This window comes from Vanessa cardui, chromosome 11 (genome assembly GCF_905220365.1).
Source record: "Vanessa cardui chromosome 11, ilVanCard2.1, whole genome shotgun sequence".
NCBI classification, from domain to species: domain Eukaryota; kingdom Metazoa; phylum Arthropoda; class Insecta; order Lepidoptera; family Nymphalidae; genus Vanessa; species Vanessa cardui.
This window is the reverse complement of record NC_061133.1, coordinates 6678517-6701211: the sequence shown is the minus strand read 5'-3', so window position 1 is coordinate 6701211 and position 22695 is coordinate 6678517. Positions and strand designations below refer to the sequence as shown.

The window sequence follows — 22695 nt, the reverse complement described above, 5'->3', positions numbered from 1 at the left end:
AAACAACAATATTGTGTACAGCTGTTTGGTGGTAGCATATCTGTTCATCAGAATGAAGGGCGAGTCACCACTTACCATCAGGTAGCCCATTTGCACGTTCGTTTACCTAAATCATAAGGAAAACTTAATTTTTTATTGATTTATGGTTTTATCTGAAAGTTCGTCTGATTGTTATGATTTGTTTTTATATGATGTATATTAGTATTTTTCTTCGGTCACACAGCTCTTTTGTACTATCGCATTTTGCACTTTAAATTAGAGATTAATTGAATGAATAAAGTAAATTCTTATTTAAACGTTCATATTTAAAATCTCCTTGTATTGATTTATTAATCATATGAAAATAAATATCAACTACAATGTATGCAGTATGTACAGAAATTATCGTTTATATTCATAGACTAAAAGACAGCCAAAAGAGGCTTAATCTCAATATGATAATAATTATTATTGGCCAAGATCGTTGCCAAACTCGCTTCTGTATTTATATTGTAATTATATTTTTATTTGACTCAAACGATGGAAAGATGAATATATCAATTGAGTCACGGTGGATATACTTGCCGGTAATTATAATGTAAACTTTAAAATAATAGCTCTAGAATGAAAGAATTGTTTTAACAATAAAACCTCACAAAGCGAATCGGCACGCAGCGTTAAAATGTTTTCAACAAAAACTTTCACATAAAAGTAATTGATCATATCTGAGACTTTCTGTCTCGCTATTGTTATATTTGCTTCACTCTCACAAATTATACAAAACCGGCATTCGAAAAATTCTTTAAATGCAGACGCCATTGCAAATACTCACTAGCGGAGAAAAACAGTTTGAAGACAAATTGTATCAGTCATTGTGTGCTGTTGCGACGTTTGTATTAACTCGTGTCGAAATTATACCGTCTTGTGATATCAATTTTTCTGTGCATATATATGGTAAACTATTTTTTAATTATACAAGTTTTGGAGCTTAATATTTCAAACAGGCTCAATCATGATCCTCAAGCGATTACAACAATTACGACGATTAAGATGGACCAGGTGACCCAGTGGTTAGAACCCGTGCATCTTAACCGATGATTGCGGTTTCAAACACCACTGAATATTCATGTGCTTGATGTGTTTATAATTCATCTCGTTCCCGGCGGTGAAGGAAAACATTTTGAGGAATCCTGCATGTGTCTAATTTAATATAAAATCTGTCACATGTGTATTCCACCAACCCGCATTGGTACAGCGTGGTGGAATATGTTCCAAACCTTCTCCTCTAAAGGGAGATGAGGCCTTAGCCCAACAGTGGGAAGTTTACAGACTGTTGGAAGCGGTTACCACATTTTTGTAGCAACTTTGTATTTAATTACGGGTAAATAGAAATATTATTAATTTCTCAGAAAATGATGATGCTTGTGTTGTAAAAACCATACAAATCACTTCCCTTTTTTGTAAAAAAAACTATAAAACCAGTGTGGATGAAGATAATAGAGATTGATATGTAGAGCATGAAGTTAAGATCACTTTTAGTAGTCCAATAAGAGAGCGTTAAGCACTACTATCTTAATTTTGTCGCAAAAACTATATTGAATTCTTATTTTACTAAGGTTTTTTTAAACGATTTCGGTTACAGCGACAACGATAAGAATAGCCAATTGTCTGGGAGATATAATGGTTCTTGAGTCACTTGAGTGTGTGCAAATACGGGTGCACTCTCTAATAAACGAATTGGTTGATAATCCGACACAAACGGAGATTGCTCAGGCTCGGACAGCTTTACGTTCTATACAGACGTAGAAATCTTGACACTACCCACTGTCATACTTTATGCTGATACGGAAATACCTTGATTTATGAACCATTATTAGGTTAATAAATTAACATATAGCCATTTATTTGTTCAGACCTGGGGTTTGAATCAGAAATAGGAGTTTTGCAACTCATAATCCAGCCTCTAGAGTAATATTATGATCTAAATACGAATAATGTTTGTGAAAATCGTCTCTCAACCTTGTCTCCATATTTCAAATTAAAATTGAATATTAAAGCAACAGCTGTATACGAAATGAAGTTGTTTCATATTTTTCTTTGTTTAACGTAACCTTTAACCTTTTTAGTTGTGCATATAAATTCATTGCATAAAATAATTTAATATTCAATTATAAATACTTTCTTTCTTTTCACTTTATCGTAGATAAATCTTGTGTACTATAAAGTGAAAAGTCCGTTTGTTGTGTGTTTACGATTTGTATAAAAAAACTGTGTTTATTTAAATGAATCCTTAAATGGTTCAGATTGTATATGTATATATTTATAAAGTTAAAGGTAAAAAATAAATTATAGATCGTACATAATCGTTCATTAAAAACCGTCGATTGATATTTTTTCGTTAAGTGTAATACAAACACTTCACCTTGTCAAACATAGGATCGATGATTACTGTAACATTAACTCTTATATGTTTTTAACACAAAATATGTAACCTTAAGTGACAGCCACACATTTTAATTAAAAATATTTAAAGTATATACCTATTTTAAAAAGAATGAATGCAATGTTCTGTAGTCAGAGTAATGGAATATCAGTGGTTAAATTTCGACTACTTTTAAGCACTAGTAAAAATGGTTAAAAATACATTACATTGAAAAAAATACTTTTTGTATTGATTGCATACTTGTGAATATAATACTACGTGATATAGTAGCTTTTGATTGAAACACTTGTTTTGATTATACGTTTGCTAAGGATATACAGGCAGACAATAGACCACCTGGTCGCGGTTCATCACTGTCAATATACACTCACGTTGCTGTTCTGTAAAACTGTACGTTATTATCCTTTGTTCTGTAACAGAAGTAAAATTAATCGTTTGCTTTTGAGAACGTTTACTTATATCGTTTTGATGATAACGAACTCTGGTATTTTGTAACTCCTTAATTTGACAAAGTTACCCTTTTAGTTTTAGAGTGGAAAGTAGTTGGTTAATTATTTGTTTGCTTTTAAAAATTCACCAAAAAGTACATGCTATTGTTTTATTTTCATGTAGGAATTTTAAATTTAACAAGCATGCTGATTACTTACAATATAAATGTAAATTTTTAACTTTGCTTGATCTGAAAACTTGCTGTTGTATGGGAAATATTGATATACGTTTTCCAATGCATATTGGTTCATGTTAGGCAGAGTAACGAATCTTATTTTCAAGTTAACAAATTTACAGACTATTAATACATTCAATTAGGCCACGGATTAGGTAAGAAATTGAAAATTACTCCCTTTTTACACATAGCTCTATAATTAAGGGTAGATCACTTTTGAGAAATAACCCGTCCAGTGATAAAATGATTTATCGAAATAAGTTAAATAATACACACATCATTTCAAATTTATAACCATTCTTTTATTGCGGATCACTAACTAAGCACAAACATATATGTATAATACATATAGACCCATAACTATATTCACTGAAACGGTTGGCTTCTGCACTAACGGTCTCGAAATCGATCACATGCCAAATATTTGTAAAGGCCGTAGTGGTGTTTATCTAAGCCTGAGTGTTTGATTTAATCGTGTTTTCTAATCTAATAATATTAAGTAGTAGGGGTTTGTTTTGTATACATTTCACCACAAGCCGAAATGAGAATTTGCTGTGGGTTGATAGCACTTATTAACGGAATGGATTTCTGTTTTTATTTAATTTTCAACAATGATTATCTATTTAGTTTTCATATTGAAAGACTAACAATCTATTTTACTGTTTCAAACTTTGTCAAAGGGAGAGGAGACCTATGTCCAGCTGTGGGAATTTTACAGACTGTTCCAAAACACATAGACACTCTGTATTCATACGTATGTTTGTATTTCCGCTAATTTTGGTATATTTTTTGTTTGTTATATCAGAACTCCGTCATTTATGAACTGTTTGTATTTTTTTAAAAGAATAAGCAAAATTTTCAACAAAAATAAGGTAAAAGTAGATACTGCGTCCTGGTCACAGGATTGCGAATATTCGCTAAGCGTAAACGGCGAATCTGAAACGCGTCAGGGGACCCGAAAGGTGATAGAAATAGTCTCGGTACCAAATTCGTTAAAAGTATTCGTTGCGAAATTATGGATATTGAAATTTTACATAGGCGCATTTGAGTTACTTAATAAATATGTTTATATTTTTTATTTACATTTACCATTCAACGATTTTTATTTTTTACCCAAAGCAGAAAGAAAATAATATACATTGTTGACATATTTTCATTGATCATTACATAGTATAAAACAAAATTGTTTAACGCTGTTTGTCCCTATGTATGCTCAGCTCTTTAAAATAACGTAACGGATTTTAATGCTATTTTTTAATAGATAGATCATTGCGAAAGGAAGGTTTTTGTATATAATACATGGAAATAAATAAGAAAAACTCTGTAGTTTATTTAGTATCAGCACTGCACCCATGCGAAGCCGGGCCGCTACTATATATTAATAAACATGCTATGAAAAGGTAGTGAAAAGAAATTAAGACGCAATTTGTTCACTATGCTCTCCAGTGTTTTTTTACCAAATTGAATATATTTAAAAAGAAAACACACTTAACTCGAGACAACGTTAATATATTATATGTATTTCGCTGTCAGTCTGTAAACGCTATGGTGATCGCAACTGCCCGCGGCTTGAAAAGCCCGCACACGCGCCTTCCGTCCCCGGCGGTAAGGGTAAAAAAATACGGTATGATTTTTTTATTAAAATTATTTTCTTTCAGTAGGATTTGAAGCCATTTTTTTGTGTTAAACCTATCACTTGTATTTTAGGTTTTTGTATATTCAATATTCAGGTAAAAATCTAATGTATATTTATTGATACGAGAATAATGTATAATTATGTAATTAATGTTGTATAAATACAAGATGATATAAAGTTTTCATACAGTAATTAATCAAAAGGATGATAGAAATTCATATTTGAACTTCACACGAATAATGTAATGGGATATCCCACGCCACATATAACTAATAGATTACGGACTCCGCAAACACATTTGAAATATTTATGACATTCGAACACTAGTGATATCCGCCGACTCTACCAGTTACTTATTTTCTTTGTCTTGTTTCAATCACACTTTAAAAAGTCAGTGTTTATGAGCGTATTTTTAGCGTAGCGTATTATTGAGTTTTAAAACATTCCTTTTCATTAATATAAAGATACATCATTATGTTCATTAATTTAAAAAAAAAATAACTCTCATATTTCATAGAAAGATTTGGGTTAAGAGCTGAAAAATGGCAGCCGGTACTATTGACTGATGTTAGACTTTTACTTAAAAAGAGCAATTTTGCTGGATTCATGACTGAGTTTGTTTGGCCTGCTTCGAAGTTATTTTCGTATTTGGTATCGTTTCATTTTTAAACTAATCTATCTTAATGTTTCCTTTAACTTATTAACGTGAATAACGAGTCGAGAATAAGTTTTATAAAGAATCTATTAAAAATTACGTTAATAAGGACTTATTAATTATTGGTTGTTCCGAATAGGAAGTAGGAGAATACACAAACCTTACCGTTAGTCAAAATCAATCCATATAAACTATTGTTCGATGTATTTCGATGGATATTAATGAGTAATATTTTAACTTAATGTATTTTTCGTAATATTACATGTATAGTACGACACAACTTAGATGTCGCATCGGCAAAATTCGTAAAACCGATCACATCCGAATTGAGTACGCTATCCCAAATTATCAATATTTATTTCTCATGCGAATATGATCTTTGCACAAACGTAATAACTTGTAACATGACCTAATATATATTCGTCAATTTGACGCGTCGATTTACATGCACTTGCTTTCTCTGACGCGTGAATCTATAGCGACGAATAGCGTTGAATGGCGCGATAGGGAGCTATTTCTATTGGTTGTGTAAATCGGCAGTAATCGGTTTTATTTTCATTCCATTGCATTTTCCGATGCTACATCTAATTTGTGTCGTACTATACTAGTTTGCATTCGCGGTTTTGGAAATGGTTATCAAGTTTTATTCACAAAATATCTTTATAAATTACAGCCTGTGTGTTATAGTAGAGTTTCATTAAAATTAATTCAGTAGTTCTTGCCTGAAAGACTAACAAATATCTATAGATACAAACTTTCGTTTTAATAGTATTAGTAGAGTCGTTTGCTAACTTAGTAAACTATTAATAGTTGAATTTTCTATCGTATGAATGAATTATTTATACATCACTGTTCATTTTTCTTTCTATTTATATCAAAGAGAATAACTCGAATGACCTTGACTTTTAAAGAGTAAATCCATTGTTCTGGAAAGGGTTAAAGTTTTAGACTTTATGCTGCTTTTAGCAAGTCTGAATAAATAAATATTGCATGCACTCGTTTGAATATATTTTGCTGGATAATTATAGAGGCAAGAATAATAAGAGCGTTTAATGATGATTGCACTTGACCGTGACATGCTGACGTCATAGAGCTGGCTGCACATGCCGAGAAGAAGTAATATTGCGCGTAGGAGGATGACGCTTGTTCCGCTGTGTTTATGTTTTAACTGAATTGATAAAAGTAGTGTTGTAAAAAACATCAAGCAGTTAAAATTCATTGAGTGAAATAGTAGTGGTGAAATCTATTCTTAAGTTATTTTTTTTGGTACTTTTTATTTTTAGTGGACTGTAATTTTTACATCTTGAAATTATATTGATGAATTATAAATGAAAACACGCACATAAAGAACTTTTACTGCTATTTTTAAAGGACACAGCACTCAAATTATTATGATATCAGCTGTGACATGATGCACATCTTAGCTTAGACACTTTTAGTGTAACATATTTATAGTTTTTTTCTATCTAATTAACTTACTTTTTAAAGTAAAGTTAAGTTTGGGTCTCCTTTTCGCAGCAAGATAGATAAATGATGTTCTGAAAAACAAATGAAACTTTACTTGAACTTTGGTTTGTTTATGTAAGCTTTAGGTTTGAGGACTACATATAGAAGTTACTCAACTTTAATTTGCCATATATATTAGATAAAGTAATGAATGCCGGTCACCGAACTTTGCCAAGTATAATGGTGCTAGTTTCTCGTTTCACGTAGCGCCGCCGCGGGATGAATGGCGTTAAATTAAAAATTCAAAACAAAGCGAAGCGGTGTGTGGGCGGTCGGCAAAGTGCGGAGGGCGGGCGGCGATCGAAGAGCGCGCGCGGAGCTGAGCTTGTAGAACGGGCGGGGCGGGCAGGCGAGGGGTAACGATCCGCGGGCACCCGCAGTCTTCCAGCCGCCAGCGCGCCGCGAGCATGAGCGACGTCGGGACGCTCGCCGCAATGGACGCCTTCGCGGGCGGCGCGAGGCGAAGGCCCTCGCGCTTGCCGCCGCCGCCGCCCTTCGTCCCACCGCCGCCACCGCAGCGCCACGACCACTACTATGTGCGCCGCAAGTCCCCCGTGCCCAGACACTCCTCTAACCTTACGCTCTTCGCGCGCTCCAATGGTACATCACCTAGTCCACGTTGCACCATGCACTTCCTCTGCGCTAAGCACCTTTCGAACTTTAAGCCAGTGACTTGCATTCATTAAACCCATACAAACATCACCATGAAATCATCGCACGCAACATATTTTTCTAATTTCATGGTAACAGTCATACGATTTTATTTTTCTCTGTCATTTTTTGCAGTTAAATAATGGAAGCTTATTTATTGTATATTTTTTTGATTGTTAATATTAAGTTTTTCAAAACAACGTACAATGTTTGATTATGTTTGTTACTTCTTCGTCTCTTATATTCATGATAAAAGTTCGAATTCGTTAATTTTCAAAGGACTTATAATAATTTCGTTTATTAAATATGACATACTTTTACAATCTAATTGATAGAAGCAGGAAAGTACTTACTTTATTACCGGTATAATGTATACATAGTTAAAAAATAACTAACTTTAAATTGAATATAAACTTTTCAAATTACGAACAACAACTGCTCGTAAGAGCTTACATTAATAATTAAGAACATTGTGTAATAAAATTATTCATTATAATTAAATTTATGATCGTTATTTAATATTAAAATAGACTTAATACTTACTAATTATTTTATTATACAATACGAAATGTAGTATAGAGTTACTTTTACTATAGTTATATGTCAATGCCCAAAACAGTGAATTACCAAAATATTCATCAGTTACTTTGTTATAATGAAATGTTTTCTTTAAAAATGTTTCTTTGTTTATTCTACATTCGATACAAACTTTTATACTTGTGGAAATGACTTACGTCGAAATCTGTCACTTCAAAATCGTACTCGGGAGGACAAGACGTTGAAATATGATTAATGAATAATTTTTCCTTTAATTGACTATATAATTACACACCCCAACCAAAATATTCATAATAAGTTGTGTGTGACAATAATAATGATCAAATGAAATAACTCATAACGTAAACATCGATAATCAAACAAGATTCAAAGATTTTGAAGAAGAGTAAGTGATATTCGAAAGATATTTTGCCGTAATAATCGAACCGACTATGGTCATCGAGTGTCAATGCCAGTGAATATAGACAGAGGCGTCGCGACGTGACCTCTAACTGTTTAATGTATGGATATTCTTGATTCAAGCCTTTTACACGTGAACAAGGTGCGCCATTTTAATTAACTCTAGCCTTATATGTGATTTGCGACTATAATAATTAAATAAAAAACTAATTTTATTTTAAATTGTTCGTTTAATAAAGCGTCGGATGTTTTATTTCAGTTGAAAGCTAAATTAAAGAAAATAAAAAGAAATTTCAATGGTCGTTCCCTAGCTCGCTAGGTATTATATAATAGTCTTTGTCTGAGACAAAAGGCATACCTAAAGGCAATAATTCGAAGAATGCCAGGCGTATGATAGAGAGAAGGCTGACGGTCGTGGCCGCGGCACGCCCTTGACCCACCGCGGCTGCTTCCGCCCGTGACGGCCGTCTCTCCCGGTTGAGATATCAATGCTCCATTTATCCTATTGTTTACAAAGATTCCAGTTTTTAATGGAAATACTTATTATATAAATCTTATTTGTCCGCATCTTTGCTATACCATAAAGGAGTAATCGGAATTCCAGCTATAACCATTTCTGTATTTTTAAATAATTCATAAGTGCGATATTGTATTCCGCAGTAAAGAAAAATGTGCATTGGCCAATCCGAACAGACGATATTTTATTATGCTTCGGATTCTAGTCCTTAATAGTGGAGGATGCGTTTTAATGGCTATGGAAGTAACGAGTACGAATCGACATTGACATTTAAGATTTAATAATTTCATGTAAATAATTTGAATACCTTTCAATGAATACCTTTAATGCTCATGCAATTAACGTTGAATTCCGAAGCAAGCAATTCTCTTTGTTTGTTTTTAATTTGACGGTTTAATATTTGTCTCCTAAAATTCAATATTTTCATGATTGAATTTCTTTTTATTAGGACAAGGACGGTAAATACGAAGAGCTAAAGCTATTTTTAATCACATCTATTCTGTAACACGCAAAACATACGTAGGAACGGTGTTGTAATATAAATTAGCTCAAAAATTTCATTTATATAATGATCTTGTATCACATATTTAATAGGCCAACGCTATTAATTATATACTTAGATATCAAAGTAAATCGCTAAAGTTTAGTGACTTTCGGTATGAGAATGTTATCTCATGCTTCTTGTTGCTCTTTAGTCGCCCACTTACATTTCGTCACCTTCGCAAACGTTTTTGCCTCACAAATACTACTGTGAGCAATTGCCGACCTACATCTGTCTATTTAAAATGTATTTTGTTATGACATTTTATTGTTAATGTGATTCAAAATCTAAATGGGGTGAGAAATAATTGAAATCTGAATTATAATACTTTTAAATCATTGTTGCTGTGTGATTTTTACTCATTCATTATTTCAACAAAAGTTGTAACTGATTATAATTATTAGAACTCGATTACAAGTTAATCAAACCATTTGCCGATTTTGAATTATAATTTTAATATTAACGATTCGTAGTGTTAATTTTCGTTTTAAAATTATACATTTATAAATTCATTTTTGAAAAAAAGACACTTCTACTCCTATCAAAGTTAAATATTTGATAGCATACGGACACACTTCGTTAAATTAATGTATAATAGTAACGCAAAAATAAATGGGTCCATTTCATTTTAGCGCAGTGATTATTTTTAACAAGCTTTCAGTCGAAACGTCTTCGGCGTCGTTTTACGCATCATGACGAGAAACACGAGAGAGCGCCGCTTACGCGTTTTCACTACGCGTACTCTTGACATTGTGTGTGCTATTAATGTTTGAGCTGCCTCCTCTGACTATCCAATATCTATCCTTCACGCTATTGACATATTTTTCATACGACGTCATTTTTAAAAACCAGTATGAAGTTAACATGTACTAGTTCCGTTTTACGTTAAGTTTTAACAATGAAATACTCTGTCTTAAAATTACTTTGTAATCGATCTTAATGTTGGTATTAGTATAAATCTTAAATTGTCATATAATATGTTTTATAACACCTCGAGATGATGTAGTTAGTAACTTACATAACGACTTTTATCCTCTCCGCGAGAGCCTTGGCCAAGGGCGGCCGCATCGATCGCAGCCGGGGACCTTTCGCCCACTACCCGAATCGTGCTCGCGCACCACTTTACTCCGCCTGTTGAATCAAAGCACTCGCTGAACTACTTGCGCAATTATAAAAATGCATGTTGACTCATATACCGTCACTTAAAATATATTTCAATATTTTTAGACTATTATTGTTTTATTTTCAACGTTTTCGTTTTATCGAGGTTTTTGTTTCCGTTTTTGTGGGATTTTGTTCAAACATAAAAACAGTTACAACTACTTGAATTTCCGAACAATTCGATAGACAAATGAGTATACTTGGCAATTTTATCGGTGAAAGTTGAGGCTATGTTATGAGTATTACACAGCAATGTAAGCATGGTATACTGTGTCATTTTTATAACATCTAAAATAATGTCCGGTCTATTATAGTGCACAGTCTTATCAGTTATTACAATCCTATCCCAATACAGCTTTTATTGTATTCGATAATCAGATCGCAAAGTTTATAATAAGACAGATTGACATTTATTCGATATCTCGAATCATTCGTTAAAGGCCAACGTAATGTTTCTTTCATAAGGAATTCTAATGTAATAGAACTATGATGAAATTTTTTCTTAAGCAATTTCATTGCGAATCGTGAAAATAGCAAAGTGGCGCTGCCAGGTGCAAGTTATTGTATTTCGTCACGCAAGGTTAGGCACTCGACGGAGTTGTAACTTATCGTATTATCAGTATCGAAACGTATATCAGACTCCTTTCGTCGGCGATCTAGATTTGACTACTGCGTGCCTGGTACGGGAGACAGGACGTGTTAATAATAAACAGCGGCATGTGTTGAAGGCCGATAGGTGTCGGCGCCGGCAATGAATGGGAGTCGCGTGCCACAGATCGTCGCTCGACTGTCGCTATTTTTAGTCCTATCGACATTGTATGGTGACGCCGCGTTCCCGGTTCGCTTGTTCAATTACTCCTGATGGCATTGAAACTTTGATATTCACGCTGTTTATAAACCACTAGTGCCATAAATATCGAATAAAAGTATTTAGGTCAAACGCCATGTGTAATAGTAAACAAGGTCTAACGAGAACTATCTTTAGTTAAATCTAGATTTTACCTTTATTAAGTTTATAGACAACATCAGCCAGCGAAAAGCCAGACTAATTAAGGATCTATTTAATTGGTATGATAAATAAAAAAATACTAATAATAATTATGGCAGCAGTTACAGATTTTTTTTCATTTGATATATAACTTAAATATAAATTATTTTGTGCCCTGCCGGCACAACTACAAGCCATTAAACTAAGAATTGAATTGAATTAAATTATTTTAATAAACTATAAATTAGGTAATTATACTTATGACATGGAGACTTTGGAGTTACATATGTTATCACTAATACGTCTAGTTTCTGACAAGCTGATTAAAGTTAGATTAATTCGTCTGACTTTAATCTCAATGGTAATTGGTCCTTGGCGACCGATGACGCAACAGGCGACCAATGAATGTTTCATTATTTAGTAAGATTAGTAAATTCGGCTCTACTCATTGTTTCAGAAAGTGTCTTCCGAATGGATAAATAACTTATGTTTTATTAACTTTTTCTTTCAATCTTTTCAGAACCAAAGAAAGATAAATTGGAGAATGGTGGCGAATTAGTGAGACCCGAGAGACCGAACTCTTTGAGCGCGGGCAAGCTCCCGAGGCGGATATGCTATCAAAGCGACGGTGAGTCACGTCTCGAATGCCATCATTATCATCCGCTTAAGGAAAATCATCCGTCATACCACTCACAATGACGAGAAATTCCTTTAGCGTTATGCTTAAACTTTCGCATTGTGAGTTATCTATTCTCTATCGTTTTCATTTTTATACCATCGTAACGTGTCGTGTGTTGAATTGCTTTATAAATATGTTATACATGTATAGTTAAAACTTAAAAGTCAAATATGATGTTTAGTAATATCAAAATTTTATTTTAAATTTATTCTCTTACGATGAGTATGAATAACATTGCCAACGATTTCCTATTTTACTATACCATGAAATATCTATTCTCGCAATATGTGCCACGTCTTTCGAATATATATCCACCTACTTATATCTCTCGCAATACATACAATTTTGTCTGGACGTTTTACTATATCACAAAGGTTTCGGTTGCTAGCTTACTGCCTTACGCTGACATAATATTTGTACTTGTAGTGGGGTATGGCGGCATGGGTGGCGTGGGTGGAGGCAGCGAGGGCGACGTCAGTGCGGAGGAGCAGCTGATGCTGTCGGAACTGCCGGAACCGCCCATCGCGCTCTCGGAGATCGGGCCCATCCCGCCACCACCCATGTTCAGCTCGCCCAGTCCCACGCGACACCACCACACGCATCAGCTTACGAACACACAGTCCGATTGTTAGTATTAACGAATAACAAATCGAAATGCTTCTTTACAAATTAATATATTCAAATTATATAAAATTGCACCTTCATTTTAAATATTGGTCTTAAATGCAACCAGCTTGCGGGTAATTTTCCCGGTATTTTATATAATATAATATTTTATGTTTGTATAATATGTTTGATCAAATGTAAACTTTATAAGTTTCGCCTCGCACGACTCAAATTAATACGATCCGGTCGGTCGCTTCGTCAGCCGAAGAGGAAGACTCGCAGGAAGAGGAGGAGACGGATGCGGGCGCGGCGGACACGTCCCGCGTGGAGGAGATCCCGCCGAAGGAGCCGCTGTTCAACGCCGTGCCGCTCAAGTCGGCGCTCAAGAAGCGGCCCGCGCCTGCCGCCTCGCCCGCCGGCACGCCGCTCGCCACGCCGCTCGCGCCGCGCCAGGACCACCACCACGCCAGCTTTAAGTCAGTATACGCCCCTTACGTCACTCATAACCGTTTGCAAGATACGTGACTTGAGATATCAATAGTAACAGAAATTCTTAATCTTTGCAACAATACTATAACAATTACAATATTTACTTTATAATGATAAAAATAATTTATAAACTTTCCGTTGTTAAAATAATATTTCTGTGAAATTAATTAGTGTTGTTTAGTTTTAGAAGATATTTTAGTGCGATAGACTAAATTCCACGAATAAAACAATAATTATTTCATTGACAATTAATTCGAATTATAATAAATTGAATAGTGCATAAAATTCACATGAAAATATTGTCGCTTTGAAATATTTAACATATTACACACGTGAATAAGTTATTGCGCGTTAAACGTGGACAATTGAATAAACGTTCATACGTGTGGTAAACCTTATTAGCAATTTAAATAATAGAAGCATTAGCAATACTTAACGTGGACAGGAAAATTTCGCGCGGTTACACAAAAGACCGCGCGAGTCGCAATTTGTGTTGCAACTCCTGTACCACTGCACTGTTACTGCCATACTGTAAACGATGAGCGATCGCCAACGAATCGGTTTCCGCGGCCATGTTGTAAGTGTGCGTTTATTTCCATCATGCGGACGAGCAGGCGGCCGCCGCCCAAGCCGAGGATCCGCATATGGTAACACTCTCTCGTTATGTCGATGTTGTCGCGCCTCACAGACCTCCCGACGGTCCGCTTCGCCTTCGCCCATGCATCGTGCATCGCACGCTTCCGACTATCATCTGTCTTCATGTACCTAGTGTCCGCTCACTTCCACGACCTCTGCGCCGACGATCATTAACACGACACACGCTCACGCTCACACTCACACTCACACTCAAACTCACGCTCACACGCGCCACAATAGATCCTACAATTAGCTGAACTGATACACACCCACAACTGATTGAATGTACTTGACATACCAGATCGTAAGTCGCGTAGTTCTATGTCGTCTGTTGAATGGTTAATGTTTATAGATATATTTGGCTGTTTATGCTATTGTTCTATCTCTTGTTATGTCTGTACTGCATGTTTATGTATCTGTCGGTTAAATTGCATATAAAAGTAACGAATATATGCGAACCAAATAGTAACGCTATGTTCATTAAAACTATGTAAGAATTTTATTTTAATCACTTATAGTATTAGATCTGATTTCATTCCTTGGTTATTTATTATTTTATGTTTCATTTCAATTTAATAAATAGAATATATAATACTAAAATCTCATTAACGTATGACAATAGCGTGCTGTGGAATATAACGGCGACGAGTGCGACGCCGGTCACGCACGTCTGCCTCGACGATCCCTTACTAATTAGCGATAAAATTACATTCATTCGCTTTTCTCTCGTTTTCCAGAACGCTGGGACATTGTAATTTCGCACATTTAAATACCTCTAATGAAATAACAATAGCACGTGACAAAGAACAGGTGTAGTGTAATGTTCACGCGTCCCCTCAATGCCGCGCCCGACACATATTCTATAATCTGAACTGGATTTGTATTCGACCTCCATGGTCGAGTGGTGTGTACACCGGTTTTCATGGGTACGCCACTCTGAGGTCCCGGGTTCGATTCCCGGCCGAGTCGATGTAGATTACCATTAGTTTTCTATGTTGTCTTGGGTCTGGGTGTTTGTGATACCGTCGTTACTTCTGATTACCATAACACAAGTGCCTTCAGCTACTTACATTGGGATCGGAGTAATGTATGTGATGTTGTCTCATATTTATATATTTATATTTATTTATATATTCGTTCCCTGCCCATAGTACAAAGAGCTATCGGAGTAATAACGGCAGTCGCCCCCTCGACAGCAGCCGGCCGGTGCGCGTGGGCAACACGCTGGAGAACAAGGAGAACGCGCGGCCGTGGGAGGGCGCGCCCGAGTACCGCGACGAGTACTCCAGCGAGTCGGAGCGCGTGGCCGCCAAGCTCGCGCGCAAGGAGAGCCTCAACATCAAGCTGGCGCTGCGCCCCGACCGCCAGGAGCTCATCAACAGGTACGCCTGCCGCCCCAAGGCCTCTCACTCCCCCTGGCTTAAGCCGTCGGTTAAACCCGCTCCTGATAGCTCTCCGGTCGTTTGCAGGAAGCGATCTCATACATTTTGTCGTTCACTAACAACAACAACAACAGCCTGTAAATTCCCACTGCTGGGCTAAAGGCCTCCTCTCCCTTTGAGGAGAAGGTTTGGAACATATTCCACCACGCTGTTCCAATGCGGGTTGGTGGAATACACATGTGGCAGAATTTTTATGAAATTTGTCACATGCAGGTTTCCTCACGATGTTTTCCTTCACCGCTGAGCACGAGATGAATTGTAAAGACAAATTAAGCACATGAATCAGCGGTGCTTGCCTGGGTTTGAACCCGCAATCATCGGTTAAGATGCACGCGTTCTAACCACTGGGCCGTCTCGACTCTCGTTAATTTCGTTACGTTCACTAAATTCTTTTAATATTCCGGTTACAGTTGCTCATGGTTAATTTTGCTTCGTCGCTAAATATCTAACAGGTTGCGTTTGTGTATTAATGCATCCAACGACTTTTCTAATTTCACACATCTTGTACTAACAGCATTTTAATACTGGCTTAGGAAAAATAAAGTACTTTGAATTTGATACACTTGGTTTTGTAACAATGTTGTATAAGGCGTCAGATAGACTTCTACCGAAAGCCCTCTTGACAAGCACACGAGCAAAGTAGACTTTGAATGTCTCGTATGTTCATTATACATTAATGAGCGCTCAGTTACTCGTGCCAATATAATGAGTTGTGCAACCGCAGAAAGAACGATCACAGCCCAGCTGCAAATAGTTTTATGTAAAATTAAGACATATACTAATCGTGAGAGCATCTATCGAATTTCTGCGAACGTTTTGTCATCGTGCTTGTAAATATATTATTAGAGCTGCAGTGTAATCCTATTCTACGTATTATTCGCACTTGAAATCGTAGTAAATAGACAATTGTAGTAGGAAGTACCTTGTACGCTGCCAATATAATCAAACTTTCAGGCACTGAGCCAACTCTGGCACGCGCATTCTCTAGAACAGCTGGGAGAATTCAATAGTTACGAACCGAAAAAACACGTTACGTTAATACACATACGTGATCTGATAAAAGTTTGTAGAAATTTAGGAAATGTCATTCGAAATGTATCAACTTTTGTGTATTTACCAAAATACTGACGGGTGCATAACTTTTAGTATTTTTTTGTAATTCTTGGTTCTATTTATATTAAGTTTGGAAACAAAGAAAATGATTTTTAATAATTATAAATTGTGATAGACATATCAGATGTCAATCTACATTAGGAAATATCATAAACGCAAAAGTAACTAAAGACAGTCAGACGTCGGTTTATCGCTTTTTCATTACAAAACCGCTGAACCGAATTTTTTGAATTTTGGTTTAAAGAAAACTTGAACTCCAAGGCTTGAACATAAGGTTTTGTTGCCTAACATGTGACAACCAATACCCTAAAATGTGAGTGAAGCTGCGGGCGTCTACTGGTTCAAAATAATTTTGAATGTTAAAGTTTTATTTATATAGTACCGATTTTGACCGCATGTTTTTATTTAGCTCACTCAAGGAAGTAGTTATACAGTTGAGCGAAATGAACAATATTTCAGTAAATTAACCTCATATAGAATAATCAATCTCATTGATTCCTATTGTTGTATAAGACACGTAGTCTTCAGTAGTACGACCGCTGCGTTCGTGACAGTATTATTTGCGCGGCTCGTAGGAACGCCTGGGAGTTTTATTTTCGTTTGCATACTCACACCCATATATTTTAACTACTTCCTCTATTCGATTTTTAATTCAATTATGACGCTCTTATTTATGTTTATAAAATGTTTTCGAAGTGCTTATTTCAAAAAAGTGATATCGCCGTTAAATATTTTGCCATATCATGTTAAGTTCTGAGTTTTTTTTAAGTTATTGAACAGTCGATCGAAAGGAGAGCTATCTGAGCTTATCAATTAAATCTAGACCAGATTACGAGTCTTGGGATTAAGCCAAGAGTTTATGTTAATCGCACATTATGAACGTGTTTTCGGCATCATACAAGCTTTGGCATATTCTGTGTCGGCGGCCAATTGCCAGTGCGCGCGATCAGTTGGAGCGAATGTATTGTCTCATCGGTACCTCGAAGGCGTTCGGAGATCGTCTCGCGTTAGTTGACCCGAAAGATCTAATGTCGTAGGCGAGCGTTGACGGATAAATGCTAAGAAATCGTTGTGGTTCGCACGCAGGAACATCCTGGTGGTGCAGAGCGAACACGAGCGGCAGGAGTCGTGGGAAGCGATCGGAGCGCGCCTCATCCGCCGGCTGTCTATGCGCCCCACCGCCGAGGAGCTCGTCGAGAGAAACATACTCAAAAGTACGTGAATGGACACTGCGCCATACTTATATTTTTTATATTAAGTGTTAATTGAGTGTTAATATGTTATTAAGATTTAGAAACATGCACCTACAGTTAAAATAATTGTAATTTGTCACTTTTTACAGGTCAGTCCCCCGCGGAAGAGAAGAAGCAGAAAGAGGAAAAGAAACGATACCTATTGCGCAAACTCAGCTTCCGGCCGACGGTAGACGAACTTAAAGAGAAGAAAATCATCAGATTCAGTGACTACATTGAAGTCACACAGGTACTTATATTGACTACTGTCAGAACTACAACGTGCAATTTTATTTATTATTTAATCGTTTTATCTGGCATCGAATCGTTGTCCAAGAGCCGTTATAAATTATCCGAAAGAAAACATTCCGATAACATTCTGCCTGTTATCAGAGTCGGATTAAAATGTCTGAAGGCCCTGGGGCTACAAAGCAGTGGAGGCCCTAGACTAACAGGAGCGTGGAGACCCTAATAAGTGTTTTTTTTTTATTTCAATCTCTAAGCTACGATTTATTTATTTGTATCGGTAACTTTAAAGATAGTATGTTATTAACATTATTATAATTTGACTATATCTCGGTATTTTTTAACTCTCTGAAAACCGTTGTGGCCCCCACTTGGAGGCCCCAGGGCTTTTGCCCCGGTTGCCCTTCCCTAAATCCGGCCCTGCCTGTTATGTATCGTGTTTGTGACCGTGTGTGCGTGTGTTGGCGCAGGCGCACGACTACGACCGGCGCGCGGACAAGCCGTGGACGCGCCTGACGCCGCGCGACAAGGCGGCCATACGGCGAGAGCTCAACGAGTTCAAGAGCTCCGAGATGGCCGTGCACGAGGACAGCAAGCACCTCACCAGGTACCGCCATACTTACACCACACCGCTATGTTAAATCACCCCGCTTTCACTGAACGAGCGAACCAAACGTACAGCCATAAATGCGAAATCGATCAAATAGTTGGAATATACGCCAAAAACCTGTATTTCAAATACATGTTTGTGATGATAATAAAATTCCGCAGAAATTTTTAACTTTGCCGTTTAGTAAGTTCAAATCGTTTGTAAAAAATACATTGGTAGAAAAAGCATATTATTCGATACAAGATTTTATAGATGATAAAAAAGCGTGGAGTTAATACCTGTTGACTTCCAAGCAGGATATAATAATTTAAATAATTGTTTTGAACTAACATGACTTTGTATTTTTTAGATGTTGAGAAAAAGTAACTACTGAGTTTCTTGCCGGTTCTTCTCGGTAGAATCTACTTTCCGAACCGGTGGTAACTTCACTTAATTGTAAAATGACGATTCAAAAGTGCTTATAAGAGCCTAAGTTTATTTTGATTTAGATGTAGGATTATTAAAAAATAAAATGTATATGTATTCTAATAAAAATAAGTTAGTTAGATAACAAAATATTACATTTATTAATAATAATAAATGTCGATATATTCAATATCAACACAGTATCTTTTGGTCGCCTTGTTGCTAAAAGACTTGCGGTATGTTTTGTAATCATATCAATAAAGCATTACTATGGTAACTAAATGGTCTCGTGCCGTGTAAATTTTATGAAATTAATAATGAGAAATTAAGATTAATTATTAATTGTATAATTGTTTCTGACAGGTTTTATTTGTAAACATATATTTTGGCACGATTAGCGTTGGCAACAATGGCAGAAGTACTCTAGTACTAATCTGACCTTTGTTACGAAGGTTACCACGCGTAAAAATATACTTTCGACAAGAAACATAGCCTTCCCAGTATTCGCTACACGAGATGTGTTTGTTGTTTAAAATAATTAAATGGTATGTTGGTGAATGTATTTCAGATTGGTGGTCAAATATGAATACTTGTTCGCAGGTTCCATAGACCATGACGGCTGTGCCCGTGTCCCCGAGCCGACGGCGTGCCTGTGATGCTCTCGATATATATTGACTTCTTCCGCCCCGAGGAAGATACGTATGCAATAACCTACCAGGACGAACGGTAAAGTGTTAAATATTCTAAAGTCGCGTGTGAGCCGTGCGTGGTGAGATCTCGTCTTCTTTATTCTCGTCGAGTACGATTTATATTTAGTTCGCGTATCCTAAGCGTACCTATACATTCTTTGAATTGACCTTCGCGAAAGGTTAGTGATACTGGTTACTGTGGTTGGAGATTGAGTTTATGAAGCTCGTAGATGTTAGCGAGTCGTATTCGAATGTGAGACGTATCCGATTTAGTAATTATGTAGAATTGTGATTTTTATTTGTCTTATATTGCTAGCTTTTAACTAAGTAGTCGTTAAGCTAGATTTCGATTTTTATCGTATTTATTTCTTGCAGTCGTTTTTTGGTCACAACTTGATTAATTCCTATAAGGCGTATGCGCTGAGTTTGTGACGTAGCTTGTTGACGTCGACATTTTAAAATATCTCGGCATATATATGTTTGTTTAATTTCTAGAACATATATTATTTTAAAGTTGAATAAAAATGTAGCTAGATTAGAACCTATTTGAATTAAACTTGGAACGCATACGCACTTGATTTTCAACTTGTAATTTATTTTTATAATACTAAACAACCATTATTATTTTAATGTAATATTAAAGACTAAACATCCACCAGTTATACTTTAGCATACTTATGTATTTACGTATTTTTAGCACTTAAATTAACCTTATCTAAATAACTCAATAGATTTTTATATAAACTGTTGTTTACGGTGTATCATACATAAGGTAATAATTAATTTTGTAATACAACTACTGTCATTATATCTTTATATTTTTAAACTATTGACTTGATCACAATATTCGGTTACGTAAATTGTTTTTTTATTATTATTAAATTGGTTATTATATTTTTTTCGTTATTTAAATTCGGATAATAATAATTATTTATTGATTAGTACAGGGAGATACTTTATAAAAAATACGATATAAAATTCCTGTTATAGTTATGAACGAGTCTCGAAATGATGATTCGGAAAAGTTGTGTGACAATCGAGCCTACTTACGACTAGAGCGGAATATAGTAATCACACGGAAATTGACGTTTTAACGAAATAATTTATATCGAAAATATTGTAATTAAAATGAATAATAGCAATAACATTGTAAGGAATGTCTTCGCTCGCACACGGTACGATTGCAGTACAGTACAGTACAGTACAGTAGGGAGTGCTCGGTGGTGCCCCCTAGTTGGTGCAGTCGCTCCAGACGGCCAGCGGACAACCGGCGGGAACAACTTTTAAACTCGTTGCGCTCTAGCCTTCGACTAATGTTAGTCATTCGAAATTGGATGATATCGAGTAAACGATTAAATATAAACAATTAATTAAAACTGTAGCTGTTCATTAGATAATTATAAAGCCTTCGAGATTACTCCATCGTTTCGTATATGATACATTACCTTATTTACTATTATATTTACGAAATAATTATAGTATAGAGAGCAATAATGCTGCTGAGTTATACTTTGATTTCGATCGTGGTGTGGTTTGAAGTTTAATGTTTAACATTTTTATAAAAATCTTAATACTTCGTAAAATAATTTATAGATAAGATGCATTTGAAGCAATGTTCTGTTCAGTAGCGGTGCCATTAGATGCGTATTCGGAACTCCATACGATACCGGCGGGATGTGTCGTCAGTCGCACACTACACGATGCGTTGCGGATTGCTCAGAGTCTTAGGCATCAAATCAATTGGAAGTAATGCGACACTCAAAATGTTCGGGTAATACAATATTTATTCAGTAATAATAAGATGGTTGCTCGTGAGACCATTCCATTTTTAGGGTAAAGTGGAAGCCAAAATGACGACTTATTTTTCTAAACAATTTTGTTAGATCGCAATTAAAGTTGTATAGATAAAACGTAGATGTTTATCGATATTGTAATCGTAAGAAATTCAGATTTCCAAAGATCTAAAGCTCAACTAAATTCTTTTAGCTAGCTAACTTTTTGCAATCGTTGAAATATGTATATTATGCAAAATTACTGACTAAGTTTTGCAGTGGATCATAGTAATGTTAAGAAATAAGTTGCAATGATATTCACCCGGCGTCACTCAGTATGTACATACTTAATTACCATAAAATGTGATAAGACTTTTATTTGTAGTGTTTTATAATTATTTAAGTACATTAAACTTTCATTTGTATAAATTTCTAAGACTTTGAAAAATGTCGAATGGTGCTGTCCTAAAGCAACACGTTGATTTTCTTCTATAAATTTGTATTTCATGGTAGAGTTATATTTTGTACAACAATATCTAGTATCGGATTACTAAGCGTTTTTACATTAATTGAATTACAAATAAATTTGTTGATGAATTCGAAATGTTACTTTATTTATACCATATTCCACACGATTAGAGGAGACACTCTCACTTCATTGACTGCTTCATTTGTGAAATGGTGTTTTATGCAAAATTATCGCCATATTATTTAAAGTATTAACGAAAATAATATTCAATTGTATCGAAAGTTATTCCTTTTTATCTGTACATAATTTTAGTACCATGTAAATTATGGAATCTCTTTTATTTCCATTTATATCGCGTATCTTTTTGTGCTATTAGAACTATTGCTGTCAGTACTTGGTTTACTGTTGCTTTTATTTTGAATATTGTGTAAATTATTAATGACATGTTGTATTAGTAAGTATATAATGATAGCCATAAAATATTTGTTTTATATAACATAAGTTTGTAAATACTATGATTATACATTAAGTTTTATACTCTATTGTTTTTGATTTACCTCAGACCCAAACTAACGTTACTAAATATACAACCGAGCTGCTCGGCTAAAA

The 22695-nt window shown here is 35.4% G+C and overlaps 1 protein-coding gene across 8 annotated transcripts in view; it reads left to right on the top strand.

Moving 5' to 3' along the window:
• LOC124533496 (phosphatase and actin regulator 4) overlaps positions 1-22626 on the top strand; it is a 54078-nt gene extending 31452 nt beyond the window's left edge. For 3 of the 8 annotated variants that reach the window (XM_047108823.1, XM_047108827.1, XM_047108826.1), the window contains 9 exons: positions 12219-12326; positions 12804-13004; positions 13246-13459; positions 14087-14119; positions 15260-15490; positions 17750-17877; positions 18006-18145; positions 18612-18748; positions 19757-22626. In XM_047108823.1, the coding sequence (XP_046964779.1) occupies positions 12219-12326; positions 12804-13004; positions 13246-13459; positions 14087-14119; positions 15260-15490; positions 17750-17877; positions 18006-18145; positions 18612-18748; positions 19757-19772 (1208 nt within the window). In that variant the 3' untranslated portion in view covers positions 19773-22626. Of the gene's footprint in view, positions 1-7264; positions 7484-12218; positions 12327-12803; positions 13005-13245; positions 13460-14086; positions 14120-15259; positions 15491-17749; positions 17878-18005; positions 18146-18611; positions 18749-19756 lie in introns of those variants that run through there. The other 5 variants (XM_047108830.1, XM_047108825.1, XM_047108829.1 and 2 more) reach the window with 5 other exon arrangements.
• The last annotated feature ends 69 nt before the right edge of the window (positions 22627-22695 follow it).